Raw genomic sequence first — 12275 nt, 5'->3', positions numbered from 1 at the left:
AAATTTCATAGATTTTTAGTAGCTTTTGTATAAAAGTACAATTCAGACATGTGATTTTCTTAAATATTTCAATTTCATAAACTTGTAATAGCTCGCCATTAATTTCACTATTTTATTATAAGATCCCTCTCTCTAATTTTTTTTTTTCTTTTGTTTTTTTTTTGGGCCTACAATTAAAAGATATTTTTCACTATAAAAATTATGTGTACAAAAAATAATTTACAAAATGGATTTCATGACGTACTGCTGACATAGACACCAAAAAAAAAAAAAAAAAACTGAAAAAACTAAAGGAATACACACTTACACACGTATTAGAGGAGTGGCATGTAGTCTAAAACCCAGTCCATTCTTAAACCCTAAATTACATGAAGAAGAAGAAGAAGAGGAGTCTGAGTCTGCCCAAATCAAATTCAGAAATCCTCCACCTTTCTCTTTGATTCCCTTTGTCTTTCTCACTCCTTTTCCACCTATCTTATTGCTGCCTTATATTTCTTCCATTTTCTATTCTTTTTTGTAAAATTATTTCCATGATGTTTAAATTGCGGTTGGACTTTTTGGGCACTAATCTTTTTCATCAGACAGAGAATCTGAAGCATTCACAAACAAGAAGAAGCTTAATGGGAGTAGTCTCTATGCATCGGAGCCCTCCTCACAGGCTTGCACGGTTAGCCCCCTTCTTCTTCCTCTGTTTATGCACCTCTCTTTCTTTTCATCAAAGTTTTGCTTCTTTTTCTTAAAAAGACATGATTTTTGCTAACTTTTTGAATTTTAATTTCATTTGGTAAGAAATATATATATATATATATATATTCTTTTGACGAGAGGAATTAAATTGTCAATAATTATAGTTTTGCAACGATGGCTTTACAGATGATAAGCTTGCTACAGGTGACATACACGGTACATGTCAAAGTACATGTAATCCCAGGTCCATATCCCATGATTTACATGTAATCAGATAATGAAACTACATGTAATCTGACGTCCACGCCCATGTGGGCATGTGTGCATGCTATGGCAGGACTTTACAGATACATTACATTACTTAAAATTGGTGTTTCCTGTTTGTCAAGTATTGGATTTTTTCTATTTGGTCTGACTAATGTTCTGTTTTTACGGGGGCAGTGAAGAAGTTGCCTATTGCTTGATCCCCTTTGTTGTTCGGCTGTCATATCAAAAGTGTGAAAATAGATCAATTCTAGGTTTGCTTGTGACGGATGGTTGGTTAAGAAGGAGCTACTGCAACCAAAATATTTCAGAACCAGATTCTGGGAAGCTTTATACTGATTTTCAGTCTGCTGACACTTATCCTTTTCTTAAATCGAAATGTCTTCAGCACTGGTTCAAGAATTGGCAAGAACGCAGAAAGCATAGACTTACAGCAAGCACTTTTGCTGCAGCTGTTGGATTTCGGCATGGCAGAAGAGTCCAGCTCTGGTTGGAGAAGATTGGGGCAATTGAGACATTTTCTGGTAACATACCTACCTTTTGGAGCAATGTAAAAGAAGAAGAAGCACTTGAAAGATACAAGCTGATAACTGGAAATACTGTTATGTTTCCGGAGTTTCAGGTCTATGGTAATGCTAATAAGGACCCTGTAGATAGTTGGCTTGGAGCTTCACCAGATGGGATAGTTTATGGATTCCCTGTAGACAAGGATGTTTATGTATTGCCTGCAGGAGGAGTGCTGGAGATTAAGTGTCCATTCTTCAGAGGAGATATGGCTAATGCTAATCCTTGGTTGCGGATCCCTATCTACTATGTTCCACAGGCGCAGGGTTTGATGGAAATATTGGACAGGGATTGGATGGATTTCTATGTTTGGACTCCTAAAGGAAGCAGCTTATTTCGGATGTATCGAGATGAAAAATACTGGAATGTACTGAAAATGGCACTCTCTGATTTCTGGTGGAAGCATGTCCAGCCTGCAAAGAAGTTGTGCAGTAAATCAGTGATCATGAATCCCCTTACTGAATTACATTCACTTAGGCCAGCAGCTAGACATGAGTTATGCAGTTACATTGTTTATGATAGCAAACGCATTGTTGACAGCTCCAAGTTGTTGATGCGAGAAATTGATGGAAAGCTGCAAATATGATCTATGTGGATGTCTCCAATTGATATTTAGTTTAGCCTATTCGGATTTATGTGGCTTACATTGATATGATATATATCCTCTGCGCTCAGCAGCAGAGATATGGCTTTCTGAGCTGTTGGGTGAAACTTTGACCTTAATACCACACAAAATAAATAGCTGGAGTTGGAGCACAGAGATTATAATATTGTTCAACGAGTGATGTACAGAGAAATACAGTTGATGAATGCAAACTCCATGAGGATGAACAACTACCCATCTATTTCAGTTTTGGAGTATATGAAAGGATTTCCTCCAGAAGGAGAAGGGAGTCGCAGTTGAAATCAAATTTTACCCTTGAAGTATTGACCACATTCAGCATACTGGATTCTCTGGACAGGCCTTCGTTGGTGAGCATCAAGCTTTTGTTTTCAAGAATATGTGCATGCACACTGTTCACCTTTCAGTTTGGTGAAGCACCTATCATATTTCTTGTTAAAAAAAGCAATGTTTATCTTCATCCCTCATAATGGGAAACCATGTGAATCTGGGGGCAGATTTGAAACCATTACTGATTGCATATACCTTGACCCCTTTCTTAATCATTTTTCTTATCAAACTCAGTTTACTGCCTTTAGACTATGAAATTACTGCAAACAAAGTCACTGCTTTTATATCTTTCCAAAATTCTCTATGAGAAATCGTCCTTTGAGCTTTGTTGTTTTCTCTATTCTTTATCACAATGTCTTCTCATAGAGGTCAACACCAACACCAACAAAGGCAGTGGGGTTGGATTGTCTCGCCAAGAAGCTCTACACCCCTCCTTGGGTGACCCATCTCAACCCCATTCCTTCTAACTACTCTTTTACCCATGTAATCAATTTCTGTTCTTTCCCCTGTTATCTATTTCATCTGGCTTTTTCTTCTTTTCTTCTCTTATGTTGAAACTTGTGAGTATATTAATTGGTTATTACAGTTTGTATTGATTACTATATGCTTTCTAGCTTTTCTTATCAGCTTCCAACTCCAATTCATAAATGGAATCTACCTAATCTGCCGAACAGCACTCAAGTCTAGTTGATGGTACTCTTTGTATATAAATATACATATACATGTGCACATTTGTGAAATTTATTTATGTTATACTGAAAAGTGTAGGCATCGGACAAGATATGCTCTTATAAAGATGGAAGCTTTATGTTATTTTAGATTGTTGGTGAAATGCAGTATTTTTAATTCACCATTGAGGCTGATGAATTGTCAATCCACTCTGACCTTAGCTTAGTTCATTAGTTTGGGACCGATTTTTATACTACGTGAAGTATTAAATTAGTATATTTGTCTGTGCTTTCCGAAGTTGGATAGCAGTCAAAGTAACTTTTGGTCTAACATGTTTTATGGATATTAGAGGTCTGATTCTCTTTATATATAATTTGAGTCATCTCATAAATGAAATGGTTAGTAATGTAGTTCCACTCTAGGCAGGGTATAAAGCTATCTCTTACTCTAGGTAGGGCCAAGAATCAGTGGAATTTTTTCTCACTCATGATCGATGAGAGCTGACTTGATACTCTTTTAGTTCAACAAGTGGCTGTCCTTTTATTTCTTCTTCCTTTCATTGTTTTATACTGAGAGAAATATTTGCAAATGTCTAGCTTAGCCATACATGCAGATCTACCAGAACAAAAAGATATTATAATGTAATGACTAGGATATTCGTGCAATTCCATTTTTATTTATTTATTAATTTTTTCCCTCTGTGGCATTAAGTCGCTAGCTGGGATTGCAGTTTTTATTTTATTAGGAATGAAGAAAAAACATGATTGGTTTGCTTTTCTTGATTCCGGTATATTGGAGTTAGCAAAAATATACCGATAATCCAAATTATGCAGACCTGTATTAGTATTTATATACTTCCTAAACAATGTCTAATAATATTAAAAATTACTTTACATTTTTAAATGCGCTGCTAGATTACTATTTTTGAGAGTAAAACATATTTATACAAACAAAATCCTATTAGAAGTTATAATTACAAGGAGCTTGTAGATGATTCTTACTGTGTTTTCTGAGAAAACGTGGAAAACATCATTTGCGGACCATAATCTACTGCATTTGCCAGCTTGAGGGGATTCTTGGCAGACAATTTACTTTCCCACTTCTTCTATCAAGTTAAGCATTCTTAGCCTATTACCCTCTACATTTATGAGAGACAAATTAGAATATGAATTCCAATGATTAGGCAAAGATTGCTAGTTCCAAGTACTTTGATAGCATAATTTACTTCCTCTTCAACAAAGGAACATGCAATATCAAGGAAAAGAACTTTCTAATCATCCTGCAAAGCATCATAAACTTATTCTAAGTATCTGGTATAACTTCTTGTTGGGTTTCTTTTTCAGATTGTGTATTGCACTTTGCCATTGATGTTCTGTTCTACCACATAGGAAGGTGCCCAATACTTCAAGAGCTAAAGGAAGGCCACAAGCATGTTAAACAATATGATCTGAAAGCATAAGATAATCTTCTGCTGGTATCTCCCTCTTAAAAGCATTCCAACTAAAGAGTTGAACCGCTCTCAAATGATCCAATACCCCTGCCTATATCACATTAGCTCCATGAGTGGTTAGCAAAGTGTTTATTTCTACCAGTTATGATGATTCTACTTACTAAGCCAAACCACTCATGCCTTCCTACTGATGTCTCCAGCTGATCTAGTTCATCAACATCATCAAGAACTACAAGTACTCTCCTTGTATCGTAGTCTTACCGTTATGGTATTGACACCTCTATGAATATTGCCAACTTTCAAAATGTTATTCCCAATCATGTCAAAAAGCGTCTTGTAGTTGAACAAAACTAACATGCTGCAAGGAAGTTGGAACCTTCAAATTCTTCAGCAAATTTATTGAATAAAGCTTTGCCAATTATTGTCTTGCCTGTGTCACCAATTCCATAGATCCCTAGAGTTTCACATCATTCTTCCCAGTTCCAACATCTGTTAGGGTTTCCAATTCCCGTAAGCAGTCTCAATTCCAACTGGATATTTGGCTGGCAACATGTAGAAGTGTATGATTTACTTTGCTCAACACAGCTTCAACAATTCTTTAGCTCAGATGAGATTCATCTCTGCCCATGAAGAAAAACACAAAGAGGATAAGTTTAACTCTTAAGGCTGACAAAAAGCTAGATTGAGGAAGGCAACTCTTCTGTAGCTCTACTAGATAAATCGAGACAGTCTTAATTGTTGTATCTATTCAAAAATATTGGGAAAAATTCCTATAGTCTTGAACAGCCTTGAAAATCCAGTGTTGTAAAAGATTTGGACGCCAAATTCCTAGGAAAACTTCTAAGGTTGCAGCAGGATTGAAGTTCCAAAATAGCTAGCCCCTTGAGATACCCAACAGACTCATGAACCTCGACTAAATTTGTACAATGGCCAAGAAACAAACTCTCAAGATTCGGAACTGTTGATCTGTCATGAATTTTTCTTAAGAATTCAGAGTGACTTAAGTTCACAAGTTTTAGGTTTTCAAAACGGTGCAGAGACAAGATAACGAAGAAGGAAAAGTAAAAAAATAAATAATTAAATAAAAAATGTAAAATAGCTATGAAGAACAGATCAATGTTGTTATGGTAAGTAATTTGCACCTTGAATTCTTCCAACAGTTGATGGATATGGCTATGAGGAATGTTGAGTAAGTATGAAGAGTTGTTTTGGACCCGAATTGAAGGGAATTGTTAGGAAACCGGTATCCAGATAAATTAATAAACCTTCAACTCGTCAAGGAGATATTTAATGGCTGTAGAAAGGACTGTATTACCAAATACAAGCAGACAAAGCCTTTTCATGTTCAGAGGACGGAGTTTTCTGTGCAGGCAATCTCAGCAAAATGCCTTCATTCAAATTGGTTGCCTAATTGTTCAGGAAGAAAGCACTTGATATATTAGGTAGTACTAAAGGATACAAAGTTTTATTTCGTATGATAAGTAGAAGTTATAGATGATTCTTACTGTGTTTTCCGAGTATACATGAAAAACATCCATAAGCTACTGCATTTACCAACTTTCAGTTTTGTTAAACTCTGTCTTTACGAAGAGACATATCAGTGAGAACTCCAGTTTTAGTGACTGGGCAAATATTACTACTCCCGAGTATTTTGATGACAAAATCTCTGTCCTCTCCCCCAAAGAAAAAATGCAATATCCAAGAAAATGACTTCCATCATTCCTGTAAAGCATTTCATATAACTTCGTTTCTTCTCTAAATTCTGTATTGGACTTTGCCATTCGTATTTTCTCCTGCCACATAGTAAGGAACCTAATACTTCAAGAGCTAATGGAAGGCCAGCAGCATCTCTACAACAAAATTTGAGAGCATAAGATAATCTTATAAATGTTCATTGCTTTGAAAAGCATTCGAACTTAAAAGCTCAAAAGTATCAACATTTCGGGACAAATTCTACCATAATTGAAGTTTACAGACCAAAGTTTATGGACTAAAGTACAAAAAGTAAGTAAATAAGTAGAGGACTAAAACCTATAATTTTCGTAAGTTTAGGGATCAAAAAAAAAAAATAATAATAATAATAATAAATAAAATGAAGAAAGGACCAAAGTCTGGCTGACATAATTTAGAGATTAACGAAGCTAATAACACAAAATTTTAAGGTCTTTTTGCCAAAATAAAAAAATGCATGAAGATTAGACTGATGTGAAACATGAACATACTTGTCGTGATACTCTATCCATTTCGGTTGGTAAGAAAGCTCTTGCACCAAAAAATAAAATAAATAAAGCCCAAAATGTTTTCTTTACCGGTTTTTTATTTTATTTTACATTGATAAATAGTGATCTTTTATTTATTTTTTTTATTTTTGTTTGTGTAACATTAACAAATAGTACTTTTGTTATTAGGCTATTCCAAAAAGAATATATTACATATGTATTGGGATTTTGGATATACAGAATCCAGCAAGGCCACTTTATGTATGGGGACCGTATTTCATTCTATTTTTGCAAGCTTTTTATTTTTTCATTATCATTGTTATTTTATCATTTCCAAACATTAAAATGTAATTGGGAATAGAATCTTTTTTTTTTTTCCTTCAAAGATTAGAGATTTTATGTTATTCGTTTGATCATCACAAGATCTAGTATCAAAAGTAAAGATGGTTATTATTTGTCCTTGGTGTGCATTTATTAGCTAGATTATATACCATCGAATTTGGAGTTTTTTTTTTTTTTTTTTTCCCTTAATGCTGAAGTATATATAATGAAATTGAACAAGACTGAAATTTTAAGGGCTTAATCTTTTTGTAACTTTGAATGATATCAAAATATATCATCTTTGCAAATAAGAGAGTGTTGATGTAATTTTCCTGTGTTAAAAATATATATATATATATATATATATATAGTTAAAACTTGTAAGTTACAAGTACAATCAATACAATCCAATTTACATGTGTTCACCGACAAGAAAAATCACATTTACATGTGAAATTTTTCTGCCAGAAAAAAAAAATTGAAAAAAAAAACCGAAATTACACCAAAACTAAAATGCCAAAAAACAAAAAAAAATTATATATATATATATATAGATATATATATATATATAGATATATAGCAAAAGAAAAAAAGAAAGAGTGAAAATTTCCACTGTGAATGCCGCCCTAAGACAAGTCAATCAAGCCTTTTGTTTTTCTTTTCGGCAAATGAATCAAGCCTTGTTTGTTGAACAAATTGCAATTTGACAAACATTTGTTTATTTTATTTTTCTTTATTATTTGTTTTTCTTTTTCTTTTTCTGGGTAAATGACGACAGATTATTAGGCGGACATAAAACATAAGGAGAAGAGAGCATCACGAGTTGAAATGTCGTGCAGTCCATTGTTGTGTTCCTTCAGAATTCCTGCGATTCCAATCAGCAAGAAGAAGCCCATCTTCACCCACCAAAATAATCGCCTTCTCACTGTGTCACTCTTTTCTCACTCTCACTCTAACTCTCATCCTCAGCATCACACCCAATCAATGGAGGTCAACGACACCATCACCAACAATGCTTTGGGATTTGATTTTCTCACCAAGAAGCCCTATACCCCTCCTTCCTGGGCGACCCATCTCAACCCTATTCCTCCTAACTACTTCTCTCTCGCCCATGTAATCAATTTCTCTTCTTTACCCTTTATTCTATTTCCTCTGGGTTTTTCTTCTTTTTCTCTTTTATGTTGAGACTTGTGAGTTTATTATTTGGTTTTTACAGTATGTATTCATTGTCTATGCGCTCTCTGGCTTTTCTTTGTCAGCTTCCAACTCCAATTCATAAATGGAATCTTCCTAATCTGCCCAAAAACACTCAAGTCTGGTTGAAGGTACTCTCTCTCTCTCTCTCTCTCTCTCTATATATATATATATATATATATACACACACATGTATAAAATGCGCATTTGTGTTCTTGTTATACTGAAAACGCCATGTGGGTATTGGATAAGATTTCTTCTTATAAAGATAAAAACTTCCTGTCATTTTTAGATTGTTGGTGAAAAGCAGTGTTTTTAACCGAACATGGAGGCTAATGAAACGCCAATCCACTCTGGTCTTAGCTTGATTGTTTAATTTGAGACTAACGTTAATACTAGATCAAGTACTAAATTGATTTATTGGTATGTGCTTACTGATTGGTGTATTGGTATGTGCTTTCTCAAGTTGAATAGCAATCAGAGCACCTTCCTGAAGTTGTATGCTAAATAAAGTCTGCTTCTTTGCATATGACATCTTGATAAAATGGCCACCATTGTAATTAAACTTGTTCACAGGGTAAAAAACTGTCTTAGACTCTTAGTAGGGCCATGAATTTGTGTGAAGTTTTACTCACTCATGATCCATGTGATCTGACTTGATACTCTTTTACTTCTACAAATTATCTCCTTTGATTTCTTCTTCATTTTCATTGTTTTATACTGACAGAAGTATTTGCAAATATCTAGCGTGATGACCTTTCGGGAATGCAATTGAGTGGTAACAAAGTCAGGAAGTTGGAATTCTTGATGGCAGATGCAGTAGCACAGGGTGCTGACTGTATCATAACAATAGGAGGTATCCAAAGCAACCACTGCCGTGCAACTGCTGTGGCTGCACGATACCTTAATCTGGACTGTTATCTTATACTACGCACCTCAAAGGTCAGAATCCTCTTTTCAAATATTCTTCTCTTACTTTTCCTTATGAACAAGTTATCTAATCTTTTGCCTTTCCTTATTTAAGTGGTTATGTGCTATTTTTCTTTCTTTTAAAATTTTTATGTCTTCTCTTGTTACTCAGGCCGTTGTGGATCAAGATCCAGGATTGACAGGCAATCTTCTGGTTGAGCGTTTAGTTGGAGCTCATGTTGAATTAATTTCAAAAGAAGAATATGGAAAAATAGGAAGTGTGGTTTGTTCGCTGCTCCTTTTTGCTAGTCATGTTTTATTAATGCATGACATGTTATATTGGACTTACTGCATGCATAGGATTGCGGAAGCGGATGGATTTCATTGTCTTCCATTATTATACTGTTATCCATCCAATATTAACTGCTAGTATAACTATTATTTGGGTTTTATGTTAAATTTGATCTCAGGCTCTTACCAATCACCTAAAAGAAAAGTTGTTGAATGAAGGAAGGAAGCCATATGTCATTCCTGTCGGGGGATCAAACTCTTTAGGGACCTGGTTAGTGTTGCAAATATCTTTCTTTAGAACCACAATTCAACAATTGTCAATTTCTGATTAGATTTTCCCTTGCTATTATTGTTAATCTTTACAGCGAAATATCTTTTATTCTTGTGAGTATGAAATAGAAACAACAACTGAAAACAAAGTATGAAATGGCTTTATAATGTTTTGCTGAATGGTTTTTTGTTTGCCAGAATTTCTTAGATGCTTACAAAAAATGTTAGCGTTTGTGGAAGATCAGGAATTTCTCAACAAGGAATTCTGGTCATTAATTCTTTTGCAACAAATAATTTCTGCACATGGTTCTCTATTATTATTATTATCATTATTATTTTAATCTTCTTTATTATTTGGGGGCTCTGTAGGGCTAGTAGGTGTTTTTCTCTTTTGGTTAAGGGGTTGTGTATACTTGTGCTACTTATCAAATAGAGTGCCTATTTACTTGTGGGCTATTGAGTTAGCTGTCCCTTTAACATTATTACATATATGTTATTATACTATATTTCAGGGGCTATATTAAAGCAATTGCAGAGATTGAGCACCAGCTTCAGACTGGGACTGAGAACATAAAATTTGATGACATCGTTGTAGCATGTGGCAGGTTCTGCTTTAAACCATTCGTTATGATTCTTTTATAATAAAAGAAAACTTCACCATTATCAACGAACATCAATGAAAGTTGTTCTCAGATATAATTCAATTTCCTTCTAACAAAAGAACACAAAAAATAACTTAAAGTTGTAACACCTTCAATGACGATAGGGACTTTACTCAGCTATTACTGTCAATTTTGTACTTTCATGTATAGATGAAACACATTTGCATTGAAACTACTGAATTGGTTTTCTATTTTTGTTTACTTTCAAAATTCCATTGTCATGATTCGTTATCCATTGATTTATTTATTATTTCAATTTTGTTGATTTCCAGTGGCGGTACAATTGCTGGTCTATCATTGGGGTCATTGTTGAGTTCTTTGAAGGCAAAAGTATGTTTCCTTTCTGTAATTTCTCATTTTCTTTCCTGAAAAACCATGTAATGATAAGTTTCTGTTGCTCTGTAGGTCCATGCATTCTCTGTTTGTGATGATCCAAATTACTTCTATGACTATGTTCAAGGCTTACTTGATGGACTTGAAGCAGGTGTTGACTCCCGTAATATTGTTGACATTATAAATGTGAGTGTTTAAGCGCACTATCATATGATATTTAACCATATACTGCATCTCAGTTTGCCTACTCTCTTCTGGTTATAAAAGATAGTGATGTTTATAAAGCTGGTCTGTGCATAAATAATACGTTCAGGTTTATTTCAGTTGCTGGTTTTGCTTGTTGAATTCTTATGGAAAAGACAGGACTACAAATTTTCATATGCATATAAATGTACATTCTAATGTTTCTATAGGTTATACAACTTTTTCCATACTTCAATAATCACATATGTCAATTTATTTCATATAGAACATGAAATAATTAATCTTATCTTACAGGCCAAAGGTCTAGGCTACGCAATTAACACTGCTGAAGAGCTTAATTTTGTCAAGGAGATTGCTGCAGCCACTGGTGTTATTCTCGACCCTGTTTATAGGTTTGTATCAATATTCTGTTTTGTTTTATAAGTTTGCATGGAGGTCTATTTTAGAGCTATGCATGATGCTGTACCGTAAAGTTGTGTTAAAGATGAACCATTCGACGAATTCATATTGACGTTATTGCATGTTCGCTTTTAGTGGGAAAGCTGTTTATGGATTGACAAAAGACATGGCTGAGAATCCAAAGAAATGGGAAGGGAGAAAGATCCTCTTCATACATACAGGTGGCCTGCTAGGGTTGTATGACAAGGTTCAGCAGATTGATTCATTGGTAGGAAACTGGAACCGGATGGATGTGCATGAATCTGTTCCTCCGTAGGATGGTATTGGAAAAATGTTCTAGACAACCATAGTATAAACAGACTGCAGAGCTTGTATTGCATTTTTCATTTTAGATGATCATAGTTATCATTCAAACCTTCTTCAAGCTGTTGCATTTCACAAAAAAAAAAAAAGAAAAAAAGAAAAAAAGAAGGGAAAAATAACATCATATAATGTTACGCTGTTATGTACAGTTTTTTCTCTTTCCCTGGCAGTAATTGAAAATGATAGATGAAGGAAGAAAATAAGTGAAATAAAGCCCTTTAGATCTAGCATTTCTTGGCTGCTTGTAGTTTTACTAAATTAAGATATGGAAGTTAATTCTGTTACTCTGAAAAGCCCATCTTACCAAACCCCTTTTTAAGAGAAACTACTCAACTACCCTCTGTTGTCTAAATTTATTTATTTATATATATATATATATATATTTTTTTATTTTTTTTTTGGGAGAGACGTCATCTAATTTTTCAATAATTTCAGAGACTTGAGTTTCAATTATGTTACATTCAAGTACATTTTGTCAGTTAAAAGAAAGGATAACAGAGCTAACTCTTATTGAATGACAAAAA

General features: G+C 34.2%; 2 protein-coding genes and 1 long non-coding RNA gene across 13 annotated transcripts; 2 read left to right on the top strand and 1 right to left on the bottom strand.

The window, feature by feature from the left end:
• The first annotated feature begins 313 nt into the window (after positions 1-313).
• Positions 314-5013, top strand: LOC107419592 (uncharacterized). Of its 10 annotated transcripts, XR_009635728.1 has the most exons (5): positions 314-667; positions 1129-2487; positions 3082-3160; positions 4200-4248; positions 4480-5013. XR_009635728.1 is itself a non-coding variant. In XM_016028329.4 (2 exons), the coding sequence occupies exons 1-2, from the start codon at positions 531-533 to the stop codon at positions 2099-2101; spliced, it is 1110 nt and encodes a 369-aa protein (XP_015883815.2). In that variant the 5' UTR covers positions 314-530; the 3' UTR covers positions 2102-3334. The 10 variants fall into 10 exon arrangements, 3 of the variants coding, with proteins under 3 accessions (XP_015883815.2, XP_048329958.1, XP_015883816.2); XR_009635729.1 differs by lacking the exon at positions 3082-3160; XR_007241048.2 differs by lacking the exon at positions 4200-4248.
• On the bottom strand, positions 4390-6684 carry LOC125422417 (uncharacterized). Of its 2 annotated transcripts, XR_007241050.2 has the most exons (3): positions 6092-6684; positions 5729-5993; positions 4390-5206 (listed from the first exon to the last, which is right to left on the bottom strand). It is a non-coding gene; the product is annotated as an uncharacterized LOC125422417 (long non-coding RNA). The 2 variants fall into 2 exon arrangements; XR_007241049.2 differs by having other exon boundaries at positions 5729-6684.
• A 1036-nt stretch (positions 6685-7720) lies between these two features.
• On the top strand, positions 7721-11981 carry LOC107419587 (bifunctional D-cysteine desulfhydrase/1-aminocyclopropane-1-carboxylate deaminase, mitochondrial). The gene is made up of 10 exons (XM_016028325.4): positions 7721-8239; positions 8386-8451; positions 9068-9262; positions 9402-9512; positions 9700-9791; positions 10303-10395; positions 10725-10782; positions 10858-10971; positions 11284-11381; positions 11524-11981. Exons 1-10 carry the CDS (start codon positions 7955-7957, stop codon positions 11702-11704), a joined length of 1293 nt encoding a protein of 430 aa, XP_015883811.3. The 5' UTR covers positions 7721-7954; the 3' UTR covers positions 11705-11981.
• Positions 11982-12275: the final 294 nt, after the last annotated feature.

Source organism: Ziziphus jujuba, chromosome 2 (assembly GCF_031755915.1).
Source record: "Ziziphus jujuba cultivar Dongzao chromosome 2, ASM3175591v1".
Classification (NCBI taxonomy): Eukaryota; Viridiplantae; Streptophyta; class Magnoliopsida; order Rosales; family Rhamnaceae; genus Ziziphus; species Ziziphus jujuba.
Note: the sequence above shows the minus strand (reverse complement) of the source record. Positions and strands in the feature narration are given on the sequence as shown.

Excerpts from the sequence above, each read along its gene's own strand:
- LOC107419592 (XM_016028329.4), top strand. The coding sequence starts at position 531 with ATGATGTTTAAATTGCGGTTGGACTTTTTGGGCACTAATCTTTTTCAT. Across the intron at positions 668-1,128 it reads CCTCCTCACAGGCTTGCACG|TGAAGAAGTTGCCTATTGCT; the intron begins GTTAGCCCCCTT and ends TTACGGGGGCAG.
- LOC107419587 (XM_016028325.4), top strand. The coding sequence starts at position 7,955 with ATGTCGTGCAGTCCATTGTTGTGTTCCTTCAGAATTCCTGCGATTCCA. Across the intron at positions 9,263-9,401 it reads TTATACTACGCACCTCAAAG|GCCGTTGTGGATCAAGATCC; the intron begins GTCAGAATCCTC and ends CTTGTTACTCAG. Across the intron at positions 10,396-10,724 it reads ATCGTTGTAGCATGTGGCAG|TGGCGGTACAATTGCTGGTC; the intron begins GTTCTGCTTTAA and ends GTTGATTTCCAG.